General features: G+C 45.4%; 1 protein-coding gene across 1 annotated transcript in view; it reads right to left on the bottom strand.

The window, feature by feature from the left end:
• The window catches only part of PRKCH (protein kinase C eta), a 113423-nt gene that overhangs the window by 35939 nt on the left and 61964 nt on the right, over positions 1–15520 (bottom strand). The window contains exon 10 of the mRNA XM_009102315.4: positions 8753–8907. Coding sequence (XP_009100563.2) covers positions 8753–8907 — 155 coding nt within the window. The remainder of the gene's footprint in view (positions 1–8752; positions 8908–15520) is intronic.

Genomic DNA, 15520 nt, shown 5'->3' on the forward strand with positions numbered 1-15520 from the left:
CTCCTCTACCACGCTGCTGAGAGATTTGTGAAAGCAGCTCTGGATGTTAATAATAAATTGTGCTTGTGAAACTTTAATTGATTCAGAAGGAATCAGCTCAGAGCACGGAGGATCTCTGTGGTTCTGAAAACATCACATTTGTACACAGTTGAGACTTGAAGGCTTGCTCCCCTTTCCATTGTTGTCAGCTGGAATACTGCCACAGCTTCTGCAGTGGAATAATAACCAGGTAATACAATTCCAAGATTAAATTGTGCCCTCAGGCACAGCCTCATAAAAGGGGAGGTCCTCCAACCTATTAACAGCAAAGGTGCCCTGACTCAGAGGCCAAATGATGAGCAATGCTTTCCCCTTGCTCCATGAGAATAGGCCCCATAAACAGCAGCCTGGCCTGCACCAGCAGCTAAGGACAAGCCCCAGCAGCAGTTCAGCTGGCACACAAAGCTGTGCCCACCATCCTGCCCAGGGTACCACTGGCAGGAGAGGGAAATCTCTCCCAGACATTCTGAATTGTAAAGCACTTATTAGTGCAGCACTACCCTGTCATAGTTGAAATTTTCCATTGTGTTATTATTTTTAGTTTATATCTGTATCACTACAGGCAGCTCTGAAATAGACAAGGTGTGACAGCGATGCACCACTGGTATTAAAAGTTGCTGGATGGCTTTACAAAATTCCTCTGCTTGCATAAAAGCAGAGTAACCCACCTGCTCCCTGGCATAAAGAACAAGATCTAAACATTGGGATTATTGACCAAGGAAACACCAGGTGCCATTCTTGCTGCAGCTAAAAGAGTAAGTCAAATTCTCCCTGGCTAACTACAGCTATTGCTGCAGGCCAAATATTTCAACACAGAGTCTCTCGTTGTGTCTCTCACAAATACAGCAACTTCACTCACTGCAACACGTTGTGATGCAAGAAATCTTCCATTTCAGCAAGTCAGAGGAGCAGATGCAACACCATTTTGTCAGCATAATCCTTCTTTCAAGAAGTTGTACGAAACATTTATTAAGGTTGACAGAGAGACCTTTTCCCCAGCTATATATATCAGCCTCCCTAATGCCAACCCAGGGCTCATGTTCTCAGAGAGTGACACTGAAAGCTTCCTCGTTTTGAGATGGGTACAAAGATCAATAAAATTACTGGATTAATGCTGGGCAGTTCTGGAGAGCTCAGAGCAAATGTTTTCAAAATTTGTGAAATCATACACCTGAATGTCCTTGTATCAGGGAACATGCTAAAAGTCAGATTAACAGTTCTGGCTAAAAACATAACAGTAATATTTAGGGGCAGTTTTTAAAAACAAATTTTAGTAAGTAACATAAATTATATTTAAATTTTTACGTTTTCTCCTTCTGGTGAACCTTTATGCCTTTAAAATAGAAAGAAGAGAGCAGGAAAGACAGAAAACCAGTATTTTTGTAGAAAAGTTTCTTAGATTCAAAAGCTCTAATCTAAATATTCCCTGGTGCTCTAGGACTTAAAGACTGAGCCTAATTCTGGTTTCCAAGTCTCCATTCTTTGCAAACTTGTCTGTAATTGTTGCACATAGCTATTTCTTAATTGCATCTGCATGCTCTTTCATTGTGAAATGCCTGCATGAGGATGTATTAGTCACAAAAGGAATGCCAGAACACAACTCACATCTAATCACCTATCCCCTCCACAGAGGAGGGGATTTTTTTACTTTTATTTTTATGTTTTTATTGCACCAGCTCCAGAATGCTCAAACACCAAGCTCTCATTGGAAGCATTCCCTAAATCACTCTGTGCCTGTAAGAGTTCACATGTTTTAATATGCAAATGCAGCAGCTACACCAAGAAAAAGTGAAAGGATGAGAGATTGGCATTCTGCAAAGGTTCTCCAGCCTTGGGGCAGGTGGATGAACTACACAAACTCTTGAGGCCCTTTCGAGCTGGGATTTTTAATGATTTATACAAACTCATTATGTGCAGGGTTTGCAGGTTTTAAAATCAGTCCCTTTAAATAACCATAAAGGAAAAGTAGACACTAGCAGAGCCAACAACTTCTGTGGGCTATTCAGTAGTCCTTAGTCATGTGGAAAGTTCCACCAAAGTTCACAGACGATATACAGTGGAGTCAATGGGGCACAGAGATCTGATCTGTGGATCTCCAAACAGGACTGCTCTTGCTAAGCACAACTGTAAATCAGGCCTGAGCTGTCCTGCACTCTGACTGATTGAACATGACACAGAAACGTGAGAGGCTGGGTTTCTTTTCCTCTCTGCACTTTCCATCTGATCAAGTGCAGAGAAACAATCCTTTAAGCACTGCATGCCAGAGGCTGTAAAAGAGCCCATCTCACAGGCATGCAACAACCACATCAGAGGGGAAAACTCTGGAAGATGCACTGTCTAGAAGCACAAATCAGTCTACACGAGCTGCTGACTGTCAGATAAGATAGCCACAGACATCACTACACTCCTGACCCTCACACCCATCCCTTTATGTTTCCTAAAGATGAATGAAGTGTTTCCAGAGACTCCAGCATGAAAATTCCTCTTCTACACTAAGCAGTTGTTGTAGGGATGGGATTGCTGGTGGGGTTTTCTGTGCCAGTTTGCAGCTTTTAGCTGATTTGCTTCACTCATTCACCAGATAATCAGCTTATATTTCATCCCTTCTGCTGCTCTCAGAAAACAGCACATCCTTCATTCTGCCCAGCTTACATTTATATTCACTCTGGTCTTTGGGGCCCCAATCCCACACTGCACTGAGCCTCGGAGCTCTCCCAAACAGAGTTCTTGAAGCGACAGAGAGCAGATCCCACAGCGGAGGTTATGGAGACTCACACCCATTTTGGCACTGGTTGAGCTGTTCCCACCCTTTCCTCAGATGCAAACAACTCTGCCCACATAGCCAAATCCATGGGGAAAAGAGGCATAAAATATATCAAATCAGCAAAGATTACCTACAGAGGCATCGACTGTAGCACAATCAAGGAAAAACTTTCACTGAGCAATAAAACAGTTTGGGTTGGAAGGCACCTTAAAGATCATCTCATTCCGACCCCCACTGCCATGGGAAGGAACACCTTCCCTGTCCAACCTGCTCTTGAACACTTCCAGGGATGAGGCATCCACAGCTTCTCTAGGCAGCCTGTGCCAGGGCCTCACACCCTCACAGTAAAGAATTTCTTTTTTATATCTAACCTCAATCTACCCTTCTTCAGCTTACGGCCATTCCCCCTTGTCTTATCACTGCATACCCTTGCGAAAAGTCTCTCTCCAGCCTTCTTGTAGACCCCTCTTAGATATTAGAAGGCTGTTATCAGGTCTCCAGGCAGCAGCCTGGAGGTCTTTCATATAAGGTCTTTCAGAAAAGCTTAAAAACACCTGATTGAACCAAAGGCTTATCTTTGTTTACCAAGAAAACAAAGCTATGCACAGCACCTAAGCAAACCACCAGTAATCCCTGGACAGCCCCCCAGCCAGGCAGTTTGCCTTGCAGAGCACTGCTGCTATCAGTCACAGATCCAGTTCCACTGCTCATTTGCCTCCCTGGGGAAAGCCCCTTGACTTCAGGGGAAACAAGATCTGGCTCCAGATGTGAAAAAGGGCATCAGAATAAACAAAATCACCAGCTGAAAAACAAACACCAAACAAAAAACCAACAGCCAAAAAACAAAGGAAAGAGTGAACATGAGGAATCCCATGTCTACGCTGTCTTGACCCATGGAAAAAGCAAACAGCACACTAATAAAAGTTGCTCTGTTAACAGTGGCTGTATGTAATTAGGAAAGGCATTCAGCTTCTGTTTTCAGCATGTAATTTTTAATTGATTTTGCTGAAAGAAACCTTAGTGTTGTTTCAGTTAACAGCAGTCTTTCCAGCAAAACTGGTCTCCATAAAAGGCTTATGTAAAGCTTCCTTCAAGTGTCACAGGCTCATTGTTTGAATTGGCAGGGGATTACCTGTTGCAAAAAGCCCATTCCCTATAAAAGCCAACAGTCATGAGACACACAGCTGCAGACCTGATGGGTCTCCTCCACCAAGGAAAGGTGATGAATTCAGAGGCCTGGCCAGTATCCAGCAATCTTTCCAGATCCCAGAGGAGAAAGTTTTTCCCTGTCAGAAGAAGTCCCTCCCACAGTAAGGAGATGCTCTCAGGTAACACACAGAGGAGTAAACACTGCCAGTTAATATTCTTATCTTATTTTCCCCAAGAGCTGGAGTTCAGCCCCAAGGCCAGACCATGCTCTCATCTGGATAATTGCATAATTATCTTTTGCCCTCCAAAAGGACCATGCATCCTATTAAAGACCTTTGAGTCACAGGACCAACACAGCAGAGCACAGGGATTCTCTGCACACCCTCCCACACCCAGAGGTGTGATAGGGCCTCTCCAGAGGGGTCAGCTGCATTAGAAACACCAACAGAGACACAAAGGCAGTGACATGAGCTGACCCCTCAGGATAAAAACAAGGTTCTTCAGCCAGCCCCAGTCCTTCTCAGCAGTGTTTTATCTCCTCTGGCTCCTGGCCAGCTGCATTACCCCCATGCTACACCACCTGTAGCCTTAAGGATGGATCTGCCCCTGTGCTGTGCAAAGCTGTGAGCTGGGATATGGAGGTGTCCAACTCTACACCTCAGGCTTGCAAAACCACCACTAAAGGACAGGGTGCACAGCTGACATTGTGTCCTGCATGCTACACTAAGCAGGATCACCTGTATCACCTCTGCAGGCAGGTACAGCTACATGCTGCATCACCTCTGCAGGCAGTGGAGGTGTGTTCTGAAGAGACCCTCTCAGCCCAGACATACTGCTAGTGAGACATTTGCAGAGAGAGAGAAAGGTTTGTCACAGAAATTCAGGCTTTGCCACTAGGCTGGGCTGACTGCTTTATGTTGCCTTTAGAAAGGTCTTACTGTATTTTATTGTAAATCTCAAAGCCCCCTTCCTTCAAAAAATCCAACCCTACCGCAATCAAATTTAAGGAAATACTTGCACCTGCCCTCAATACTCAGGTGACCTTGGCATGTGGATCCACCCCTCCCAAAGCTGTACCTCAGCCCATGCCAAGGCCTGAATTTGAGGGCAGCAGGGCAGACCAGCCATTTTCACAGTAGTGCTACACTGAAGGAAATGTCCTGCTTTTAAAATAAACTCTTACAGTCATCCACTGTCTCTGTGCTTTGCAGCAGACTGTGAGTGGACCAGCTCCTCGTGCTGAGTAAGCCACTGTGCAACCCAATTCTGCTCAGATACACTGCTTTGTTTTGTTTCTGGCAAGCACAGAAGCCAAAATATGCTTTCCCTACCCTGGGAACTGCTGAACTGGAAAGTGAAAGTCGGCAAAAGCTGCCTCAAGAAAAACAGCACATCCAGCCATTAGAAAAATGACAAACCAACCTACCTATCTTCAACAGAGCCCAGCACAGTAATTTCCTTTAGAAATAATCTTAGAGAAAGCAGCAGTGCACAAATATTGCCCTGTGAGCGAAGATTTTATTTACAATAAGCATGATTATTACCTAACATTTTCCTGGCAGCATCTAGCATGAGCTGATCCCAAACATGTCCTTGCCCTCTGTGGTTAGGGGTGCACAATACACTATTATGTGACACATAAAAAGATTGTTTTCATGTCTGGATGCATTCCCCTGTATGATGGGCTAAGGAACCCTACTGTACTTGCTAAATTTTTTTTCCAGGAAGTGACTATAAATAGGTGCTGCTAAGTTGACAGCTAAACCTCAGCTCAGGGCAAGACAGAGACCTTTCCTTGATAAGGCCAGAGAGCCACATCTCCTTTGTAATGGTGCAAATGAAGAGAGAAAAGTAAAGGTTTTTGAAACTGAAAGCTTTCTTTTAAAGAGCCCCAAATACAGACAATGTATGTTTATGGGACCCCTATTACACAGCTTAGTAACAAAAAGGGAGTTTCTTCAAAATGAGGAGCAAACTCACTGAAAATTTCAGCTGAAACATGAAAACCATCTCATGAGAGAACCAACCCAGCTGTAAGCCCAATTTTAAAATTAAAAATCACATCTAGCCAAAATGCATCATCTGCCTCAAAAGCCCATTCTCAGGGACTTACAGTAGCAATTGCAAAAATATTGCTCTACAGCTATTTCAAATTGCTTGTGTGTGTCTGAAAAAGGAATCAATGAACACCTAATTTTAGCAGCCACCAGCACCATCCTGCCAGGCCACAATGACAAGTTTCAGCTACTTCTTGATGAACTTTCAGTGCTGTCTCTCAAACCTCTCTAGCATTTCAAAGAAGAGAAAACCCAGCTTTTGCCAGCACTTGTGACAAATGCAACTTGACTTAGCAGGGGAACACTCACTGCACTGGTAAATGCAGATTCTTTCCTGAACTGCTCAGTCTTGAAGGGGGAAAAGAAAAATACAGTATTATTAAATTAAGCCCAGAAGAAAAATAAATGACACAGAGTATTCTAGGCCAGCAACCCTCTTCCTCCACTGATCCTGGAAACCCAGAAAGAAGACACCTTGCAGAGCTTGTGGTAAAACCCTTTCTGGTAAGGCTATTTCTGGTGTCTCTGCCCCCTGCTCCCTAGGCAAGCACTCACATTCTTATCATAAAATCTGATCCAAACTCTCTTACACAAGTGCAGTGATTCCATTCTGAATATCCCCTTCTATCCTGCACACTCCCTCCCAGAGCCTGGCATTTGTGACCTGACAGAAGCAACCTCAGCTCAGTACAGCCCCAGCCAGCAGCTCTCTACCCTTACATCTTCCAGAACCCCAACTAATTGTAAGAAACTAAGTCACCCACCTCCCTGCAGACCTGCCCCACGAAGCTGAAGCTACCTGACTCCACAGCTTAACCAGTTTCTCAACAAGATCAAAGCCTGTGCAGTTGTTCGAGGAGCTTTCCAATTATTCCTCCAGTTTCTATCATGAATTACAGCAGCACTTGAAGAGTGCCAAAACCCAGAGGGATCAGTTACTCCAGCCCTGTGACAGGCAGCAGGCTGGGGCAGACAGGACTGGCTGTAAGCACAAGGCATTACATTATGCACAGACCCAGTTTTGCTGCTGAATGACTGACAATAACTACTGGATGTCACTATTTTAAGGAAAATGTCATTTGTGTAATTATCTGGCAGGGTCTCTCCTCAGTGGCTGGCATTATTCACAAGGGAAGAATTAGACTGAAATCCAGCTGTCGAGTAAGGAGATTAGCTATTCTACACAGACAATCACTGTGCTTTAGGAGCTTGATACATAGGGAATATATCACTACTCATCTTCAGGCTCTCAGGACATGGAGAATATTAAAATGACACTCCTTCTCTATTTCACTGTGCCATATATGTCACATGAGTTCATACTTAAAAATATTTTAGTATTCTCTGTCCTCACCTGACCATCTGTTTCTTACTGGAGCTCAAGCTAGGAAGAGACAGAGAAGCTGCTTTTACTTGACTGATCCTATCATCTCCCCATCAGATAGAAAAGTGTCCCTTGAACAGCCCCCAGCCCTTTGGCCACTTTAGTTCTCATCTATTCTGGTTTTTGTGAGTTCAAACCTGAGTTTATCTGTCATGGGAGGATGTCCTACTCACTGGGTTAAACCATGTGAAGTCCCAAATCAGATGACATTTGGCCCAACCCACAGAAATGGCATTAACAGAGCTGGACTGGGATTGGAACTGGTCCCATCCTGCACCCAGCTCTAGATCCCAGCAGTACAACTGTAACCAAGCAGCAAAAAAGAGAGACTTGACTTTATTCTTTGCAGTGCTGGCATGCCACAAGTGGGACTGAGCAGGGCTACAGCAGGCCATGCTCAAAAATACGTGCTTTGCTGCTGGATTCCAGGTAAGAGCATTCCAAAGAAAACAACAGCCTGTTCCTCCTCTCCAGCGCTCTGGGCACAAGGATACCAGAGGTGTTGTGTGAAGTATGGCAGAAAGAAACCTTTCTGTACAACCAGACTGTCTCAGTGCTGACAGCTCCCTGCTCCAGCTGTCCTACTCCATCCCAGAAAAGGCCTTGCTCTGTCTCTGGGGCATGAGGGAGGATGGTCAAATGGTGCTGCTGGCCTGCACGGCAGCCTGCCCCTGATCCGTGCTGGCTGCCCTATGTCTTTATGCTTGAACTGACAGGGGAGCACTTTAGCAGCACAGAAAGGAAAAAACACAACCAAACTGCCCCCCTGAGTACAGAAAAATGACAAATAACAAAGGAGAGCTACGTATGGGGAACAGCTTCCTGAGAAGAGCCTTGAGACCTCGAGTGGAGGCTGACGCATGGAGGCAACAATGCTCCAATCCTTCTGCAAACACAAAGATGCCAGACATGGGCAGGAAGGAAAAACTCCTGCTGTAGGACCATGGCAGGAATGAAAACAATTTTAGTGGATGAGATGAGTGGCACTGAATAATAGGCATGTCAAATAGATAGGGTTTAAAGACAGTAGCTACTGCAGGGAAGCACAGGCTTTGGTGTGACCTTTGGTGTATTAGCCTTGAAATAACATGGCACACTGGCCAAAGCAGCAGATCCTTACATTCACCATGCAGAAAATCTGGAAAGGTTTCATTTAATGCCTGCCCAGAAATTTCACTCCCTCCTGGAAAGTGGTGCACCCTGGCCAATGTGCAGGGGGAATGTGGAGGTACTGTGACCCCGGCTGACAACTCGTTCCTGGTAGGCAGCAAGTGACACTTCTTTATTCAAGCAGAAAACTCCAGCTCTCATCTCAGCCGTGGGGTTCAGACACAGGGAAGCCAAGAATGCAGAGCTCACCTGTAAATGATGCCTCTGCTATGGAGAAACATGAGGGCTGAAATAATTTCTGCAGCGTAGAACCGGGCCCGATCCTCGTCGAAGCGCCGCGACTTCTGGATGTGGAACATCAAATCCCCGCCGTTGACAAACTCCATCACGAAGAACAGGCGATCCTACACGCAGGCAGACACAACAAAAATGAACAGCATTAATCACAGCCTTGCTCAGGCTTGGAAAAGTCTTAGCAAAACTATTTTCTTCCAAGCAAAAACAGATTAAGCGAGCTATCGGAAAAGCAGGGCAACTCCGACGAGGGGGAGAGAATGTTGAGGAGGACTCCACTGATATCAGTAGACTAATTAATTACTTTATTATACTATATTATTCTACATTATATTACACTATATTACATTACATCTAAACTGAATTTGTACAAAGCACCCAACTTTATTTAACTGCACAGAATCTCATGATTGTCAGCCAACAGTCCCAACACACACACACATGCTTGGCCCTGATAGGCCAAGGAAACAAAACATCACTTTGGGTAAAAAAAAAAAATAAATTGCATTCTACTTTGGCACCACACAGGAGCAGTGAATGAGATAAGAATTGTTTTGATTATTCTTTTCTTTGCTTCTCTCAGATTCAGAGAATGTTAATCCTATAATAAGCGTGAGACCGTGAATGGGGGAAAAGTTTGATTTTTTTAGGAAAAATCAAATCAATGCCAGGAAGATCTGTTAGTATCTCCTGCCCTGCACTCCTCCCAAAAGTTTTGACCTCCATGGTGAAATAAATGAATAAATTCCTGTTCACATGTGGATTTGGCATGTTAGTAAGTGTGTGCTCATCAGTAATCAGCTCCCACTGGGTTTCTCTGACTTATCCTTAGCCTCAACCAGCAGGGAATGATAGCCCTTCATCAGTACTCTCTGAGCTGAGTGACACAAGAAAAATCTGCAAAAAAATCACTCACTCCCTAGTAAACACCTCAGATCTCAGGGGGAAGCTGCTCCATAACACAATGTGCATAACCAGACTGCAGCTTCACCACAACAGCACAACACTGTCTCGAGGATATCCCAACATTATTTCTGGAGAATGTGGGCTGTTTTCCAGGATGGGATTTCCTGCCACACACTTGCATGGCAGCAGCTTTTTGGGCCCTCAGGTTCCAGCTTTCCTCTGACTAACCTGCAGACACCTCTGGGGAATAGAGGAACTGATAAGCATGAAGCATAAATAAAAGTTTCTGCTGAGCAGAAAAGCAACCTGTTTGGTAAAGTTCAGTTCATTAACCACAGCTGTTGGTCTTTGAGGTTTCTTTTTTGGCTTTGTTCTGGCTTTTGCAAAAGCCTACAGATAGGGAGGCACTTGCTTAAGCTGCGTGCCCCACAGTGAGTAGGGGTTTCACATGATTTCACTTGATTGTGAGAGGAAGAACACAGAGAGATTTGGCACAAAAATAAACCCTGGAATTGTTGCCGTCCAGTTCAAAAATTCCTCTCAGCAATTGTTTCAGGACTTTCAGTATTTGTTGTTAGAGTTTTTCTCTGAATATCAGGAACAAGCAGATTGGAAAACAGGCATAGATTTCAACTGAGATCAGCCAGGCTTTTAATGGTAATATTTGCCCTTCTTTCCCACAAGCCTCTTCCAAGGTCTGATGCTACTTATCTACAAGCTACTTTTAAACCCTCTCTAAGTTTAAGAGGATAAGCATTGTCGTGCTCCACTTTCTGGCAGCCAGCCAGCTTGAAATGACTACTGGTATTAACATCTTGAGATGCACATGGCAGAAGAAAAACAACCAGAAATTCCCTCATTTCTCAATGGACATGAACAGGAAAGCAAATGGTTGGTAACACATGAGCACAGTCTTCTTCTTCACACAACCAACCTGGGCTCTGCCCAACAGCTCCTCCTGGGCTCCTTCCAGAAGGTAAAGATCATGAAATCATAGAATCATCTGGGTTGGAAAAGACCTTTAGAGACCATCAACCACTAACCCAACTATGCCAAGCCCACCACTAAACCATGTCCCCAAGTGCCACACATCTACACATCTTTTAAAAACCTTCAGTGATGGTGACTCCACCACTGCCCTGGGCAGACTGCTCCAGGCAGCCTGGCCACCCTTTCAGTGAATAAATTGTTCCCCATATCCAATCTAAACTTCCCCTGGGGCAGCTTCAGACCATTTCCTCTTGTTCTGTCCCTTGTTCCCTGGGAGCAGAGCCCGACTCCCCCCTGGCTCCAAACTCCTGTCACGGAGTTGTGCAGAGCCAGAAGGTCCCTCCTGAGCCTCCTTTTCTCCAGTCTGAGCCCCTCCAGCTCCTTCTCATCAGACTTGTGCTCCAGACTCCTGCCCAGCTCCTATGTCTTTCCCTGGACACACTTCAGCACCTCAATGTCCTTCTTGCAGTGAGGGTTCCAAAGTGAATGCAGAATTTGAGGTGCAGCCTCACCACTGCTCCCAGCACTCCCACAACACTACTGCAGCACCAAGGCCATGTGCTGAATTCTATCTCCAGTCCATAGAGACAACACCACCTCATTGTTTCACTCTGTTTTTATGAGAGGGCACTGAAAGACACCCGAGCTGGCTTGTCTAGGCAGCAGTCTGAGCCACAGCAGCATGAGCTGGGCAAACCCATCACCAGCCTTGGCTCTTCAGCCCACATCAGCCCTCTAATGCCACATCTTCGCTGGTTAAACTCAGCCAGGCAGTGCTGTGCCTGCCTGCTCCTCTGGCTGCAGCACAGGTATCACCTCTGCCTCTCCTGTCAGGCCAGCCTGTTATTCTTTCCCACCTCCTTCCTTGCTGATCTCTCCACATGACACATGCTTATCTAGCTCATCTTGTCCAGGCATCTCCTCAAGCCCATACATAAAAAGGAATCCTTCTTGCCAGATCCCCAACAGGAAGCAATTTAATTTACCAGCAGCCTGGTGAGGGACGGTGTGTGTATTTATGCAAGTGATACATTTGCCTGTATAAACATGCATCCACTTAGGGGAACAATCATGGATTTTCTACTCTTTCCTTAAAGGTGACCTTCAGGGAAACAAATTAACACTTCCTATTTTAAAACATGTATGTCCAGCTTCTCCAGAGCAGGCAAAACTCTATGGCCCACTTCAGACTTCTGGCTGTACTCAGCTTTACTATGATGCTTACAGAAAGACACTGCTTCTTTCTCAAATGTTCAGGTAAGCACCAAAACAGCTGATTTTAAAATTCACATCACTGCTGCCATGGAATTAGCAGCTTTTTTGCTAAAAACTACTTTTGCTTCAGACAGACTGCAAACCTGAGCAAGTATAACTGCACGTGTTATATGGTCACACCCACCCATGGACTCATTTCACTGGTCAAGCATAGATCCAGAACTTGGGGTTACTGCATCTTTTAAATTTTTTTTTCCTTAAATTTATTTTAAGGAGGTCCACCTTATTGTCTGCCCACTTTCTTAACACTTAGAAAACCCACAGGACTGCTGAAGAAAAGAGCAGGATGGGTTTTACAATTGGTTTATAATGCAGCATTTGTGCACTGGTCAGCTACATGTCTGGCAAGGGGCATTTGGAAAATCAGTACTAATGACCATCCTTTGGGGAAAATCATCTAAAAGCTGGGCAAGGCCTTCCATTTTTATTCTTAAGGAAGATCTTCAGCTTGCAAAACTGCAAAGACCAACCATTCTCACAGGAATCATTAAAAAATAAAATAAACACTGGTATCCTATTGAAAAAAAAATAGGAGGGGAAGGAAAGAGGGGGGGAAGGAAATGAAAAGGGGGGAAAAAGGAGGGAGCCGGAGGGAAGGGGGGAAAGAGGGGAGAAGAGAGAGGAAGGGAGGGCAGGGGGAAGAAAGGACAAAAGGGAGGGAGGGAGACAAACAGAAAAAAAGAGGAAAGAAGAAAAAAAGAAAACAATTTGCAGCCAGAAGAGTAAGACTGAGTAAATAACTTAAGAAGGGGCCAGGAAAAGTAGATCTTAAAACAGCAGATAGTTCAGACACTTGCAAATTTGACCTAAGAGTCAGTTACGTGTCTCCTCCTTTCTTGGGGACTATCAGTGGCAATTAGGAGGAGTTGAAAGCTGGATTGTTTTTTGACAGGGCCCAATGCTGGATGCCTCACATGTCTATTTTTCTATTGTGCTTTGCCCAGAAGTCTGCCTGATGTGGTATCTCTGTTTGACGTGGTAAGAAAGGAGCATTTGAGTCAACAGGAAGCAGTGACACGAAAGGCTTCACAGCAAGTGGCAGCCACAGGAGGAAATCACATTGCACCACTCCTGGCCTGGGATCAGGATGAATAAACTCTCAGAGCAATTGTTACTGTAAATTAAAAAAACACTTGGAGGAAATAAAATCCATGGGATCAAGCAGGTTTATTTCAACCTACATGTAGAGATTAATCCTGTCAATTTTCATGCCAGAGAGCTGTCTTTTTCATTTTTCTTGGCTTTTCTAAAAATTTATTTCTTTTCATTTCAGTTTTCCATCCCTATCTGTTCACCCATTAGCAGGGCAGGGGCTTGACAGCAGCTACCTACTCCCATTGTATTTGTTCATTGTCTTAGGGGGTTTTGTGGGGCTTGAAGAAAGTCCCTGACTGCAAGAGCCACCAAGAAGGACAACCCACACACTGGTTACTGCCCCTTGCAAACACTAAAATCCATCTCAAGCATCACTTTAGCCCTTTGTCCTCACTAACTCTTCAAGCTGTTTTGGATCCTCATACCTTTGCTCTTCGTCATCACAGGGGAAGAAAAAAAAAAATCCAGATTTTATTTAAAAAGCATCCTTTTTCTCCCTGTGCCCAAAAAGGACAGTGTGATGGCCAACTTCTACCCTCTTCTACTTAAGAGTCATAGCTGATGGCCATTTACAACCCACACAAGACCTCCTGGGGCCTTATCACCAATCATAAGGCTCCAGTTTTCCCCCACCAAAAAAAAAAAAAAAAAAAAATCAGCCTGGCTCAGGAATTCCACTTAGTTTGCATTTTATCTTTTTGGAAATAATTCACGCACACAACTCCTCAGAAAATCAGCTTTGGGCTCAATCTGAGTTCACTGAAGCCAAAGGGCTTCCCCAAGAAAACAGTCATTTTTCCCTCTTTTGGTAGTTTATGCTTTGCAGAGCAGAAGGGAGGTTTTCCAAATCATCCCCAAACAGAGACAGCTGTGTCGCTGCTTCCCAGAGAAAATTTATTGTTTCCAAAAAGAGTAGCAGGGCTTAGAGAGCTTGCAAGCAAATCATTACAAGATAATTACAAGAGCTGGCAGGCTCTCTCAGTGTTCCCAATGTTCTGCCTTCGTGGTCCACAACCCCCACACAAAGCAAATCTGCCCTAGGTCGTGCTGAGAGCAAGCAAATAAACCATGATTTCTCAGCACTGGGCTCCAGAAAGCCACATGTCCAACTCCCCAGCAGTGCAAGGGGCCATCTGGATCTGGGTCAAAGCACTGCAAAGCACAGGATCTGGAGGAGGAATAAGAAACAGGCTTGTAGCTGAATATTTATTTTTGTAAGACTAACACAGTCATGCCCCACTCTTAGATGCTGCTCTCTGAGGAAATGCCCATCCTCCATACCCAGGTCTCCACACAACCCATGAATTCCTGCTGGAATGTCTCCAAAGCATTCACAGATTCTATGAATTTCTGTTGGAAATGCTTCCCCCTCCCTCACAGTGTTTTTTCAATATCCTCATGAAGGAGGCAGAGGGGCAGACACTGATCTCTGTGGTGCCCAGTGACAGAACCCAAGGGAATGGCCTGAAGTTGTATCAGGGAAGGTTTAAGCTGGAGGTTTAATCAGGAAAAGTCTCCTCACCCAGAGGGTGTTTGGGCACTGAACAGGCTCCCCTGGGCAGTGGTCACAGCACCAAGCCTGGTAGAGCTCAAGGAGGGTTTGGACAATGCCCGCAGGCACAGGGTGGGACTCTTGGGGATGGTGCTGTGCAGGGCCAGGAGTTGGACTCAGTGCTGCTGGTGGATCCCTTCCAACTCAGCCTATTCCATGAGTCTGTGATTCCATAGCCAGCCCTTCACAGAATAAACAGATTCTATGAATTCTTGTTGGAAATGCCTCCCCTCTACACCCAGCCATGGACCAAGGCAGCCCTGCACCCCACGAGCTACTGCTGCTCCCAGCTCCAAGGCTTAGGGAGAACAGGCTACCCAGGGGGGTCACACATGGTTTCAAACTCAGAGAGCATCCCAGGTGTCCTGTGAACAGCCCCACCACGAAGCAGCCACCACAACAAGCCTTGCACAAACACGTGTGTGAGCACAAGAGCAAACCTCATGAGCTCAGCCCCAAATTTCCAGACGAAGCCGCTCTCGCTCAACACCAACGGAGCAAGGCGGTGACTGATGCCAGGTGAAGATTTGGACCTTTGGTTTCACAACACAGCAACTACATCAAGGAACTCCTCTGCCCCATGCTGCCTCAGAAGGATTCCCATGTGACCCAGGACTCCCAGACAGAGGGGACAGAGGAGGTTTTACATCCAGCTGCTCTGCTGAGCTGGGCTTCCTCCCTGCTCCAGTGGCTGCAGAAGTGCTGCCAGCCCCAGGAACCACTTCTGCCTCAGGGAACCAAGCCACAGATGGCACACACAGCCCGGGGTTACCCAGACGAGGGCTCACTGTGTGATGCAGCTGAAAGGCTGAGAAAGGGAAGGTTTCTTTCTTCTGCTGGTTTGGGGTGGTTTTTTTAAGCTAGAAGGAGGTGCAATGGAAATTAAGCCAGCTCAGAATGGGCAT

Source organism: Serinus canaria, chromosome 5 (assembly GCF_022539315.1).
Source record: "Serinus canaria isolate serCan28SL12 chromosome 5, serCan2020, whole genome shotgun sequence".
In the NCBI taxonomy this organism is placed as follows: Eukaryota; Metazoa; Chordata; class Aves; order Passeriformes; family Fringillidae; genus Serinus; species Serinus canaria.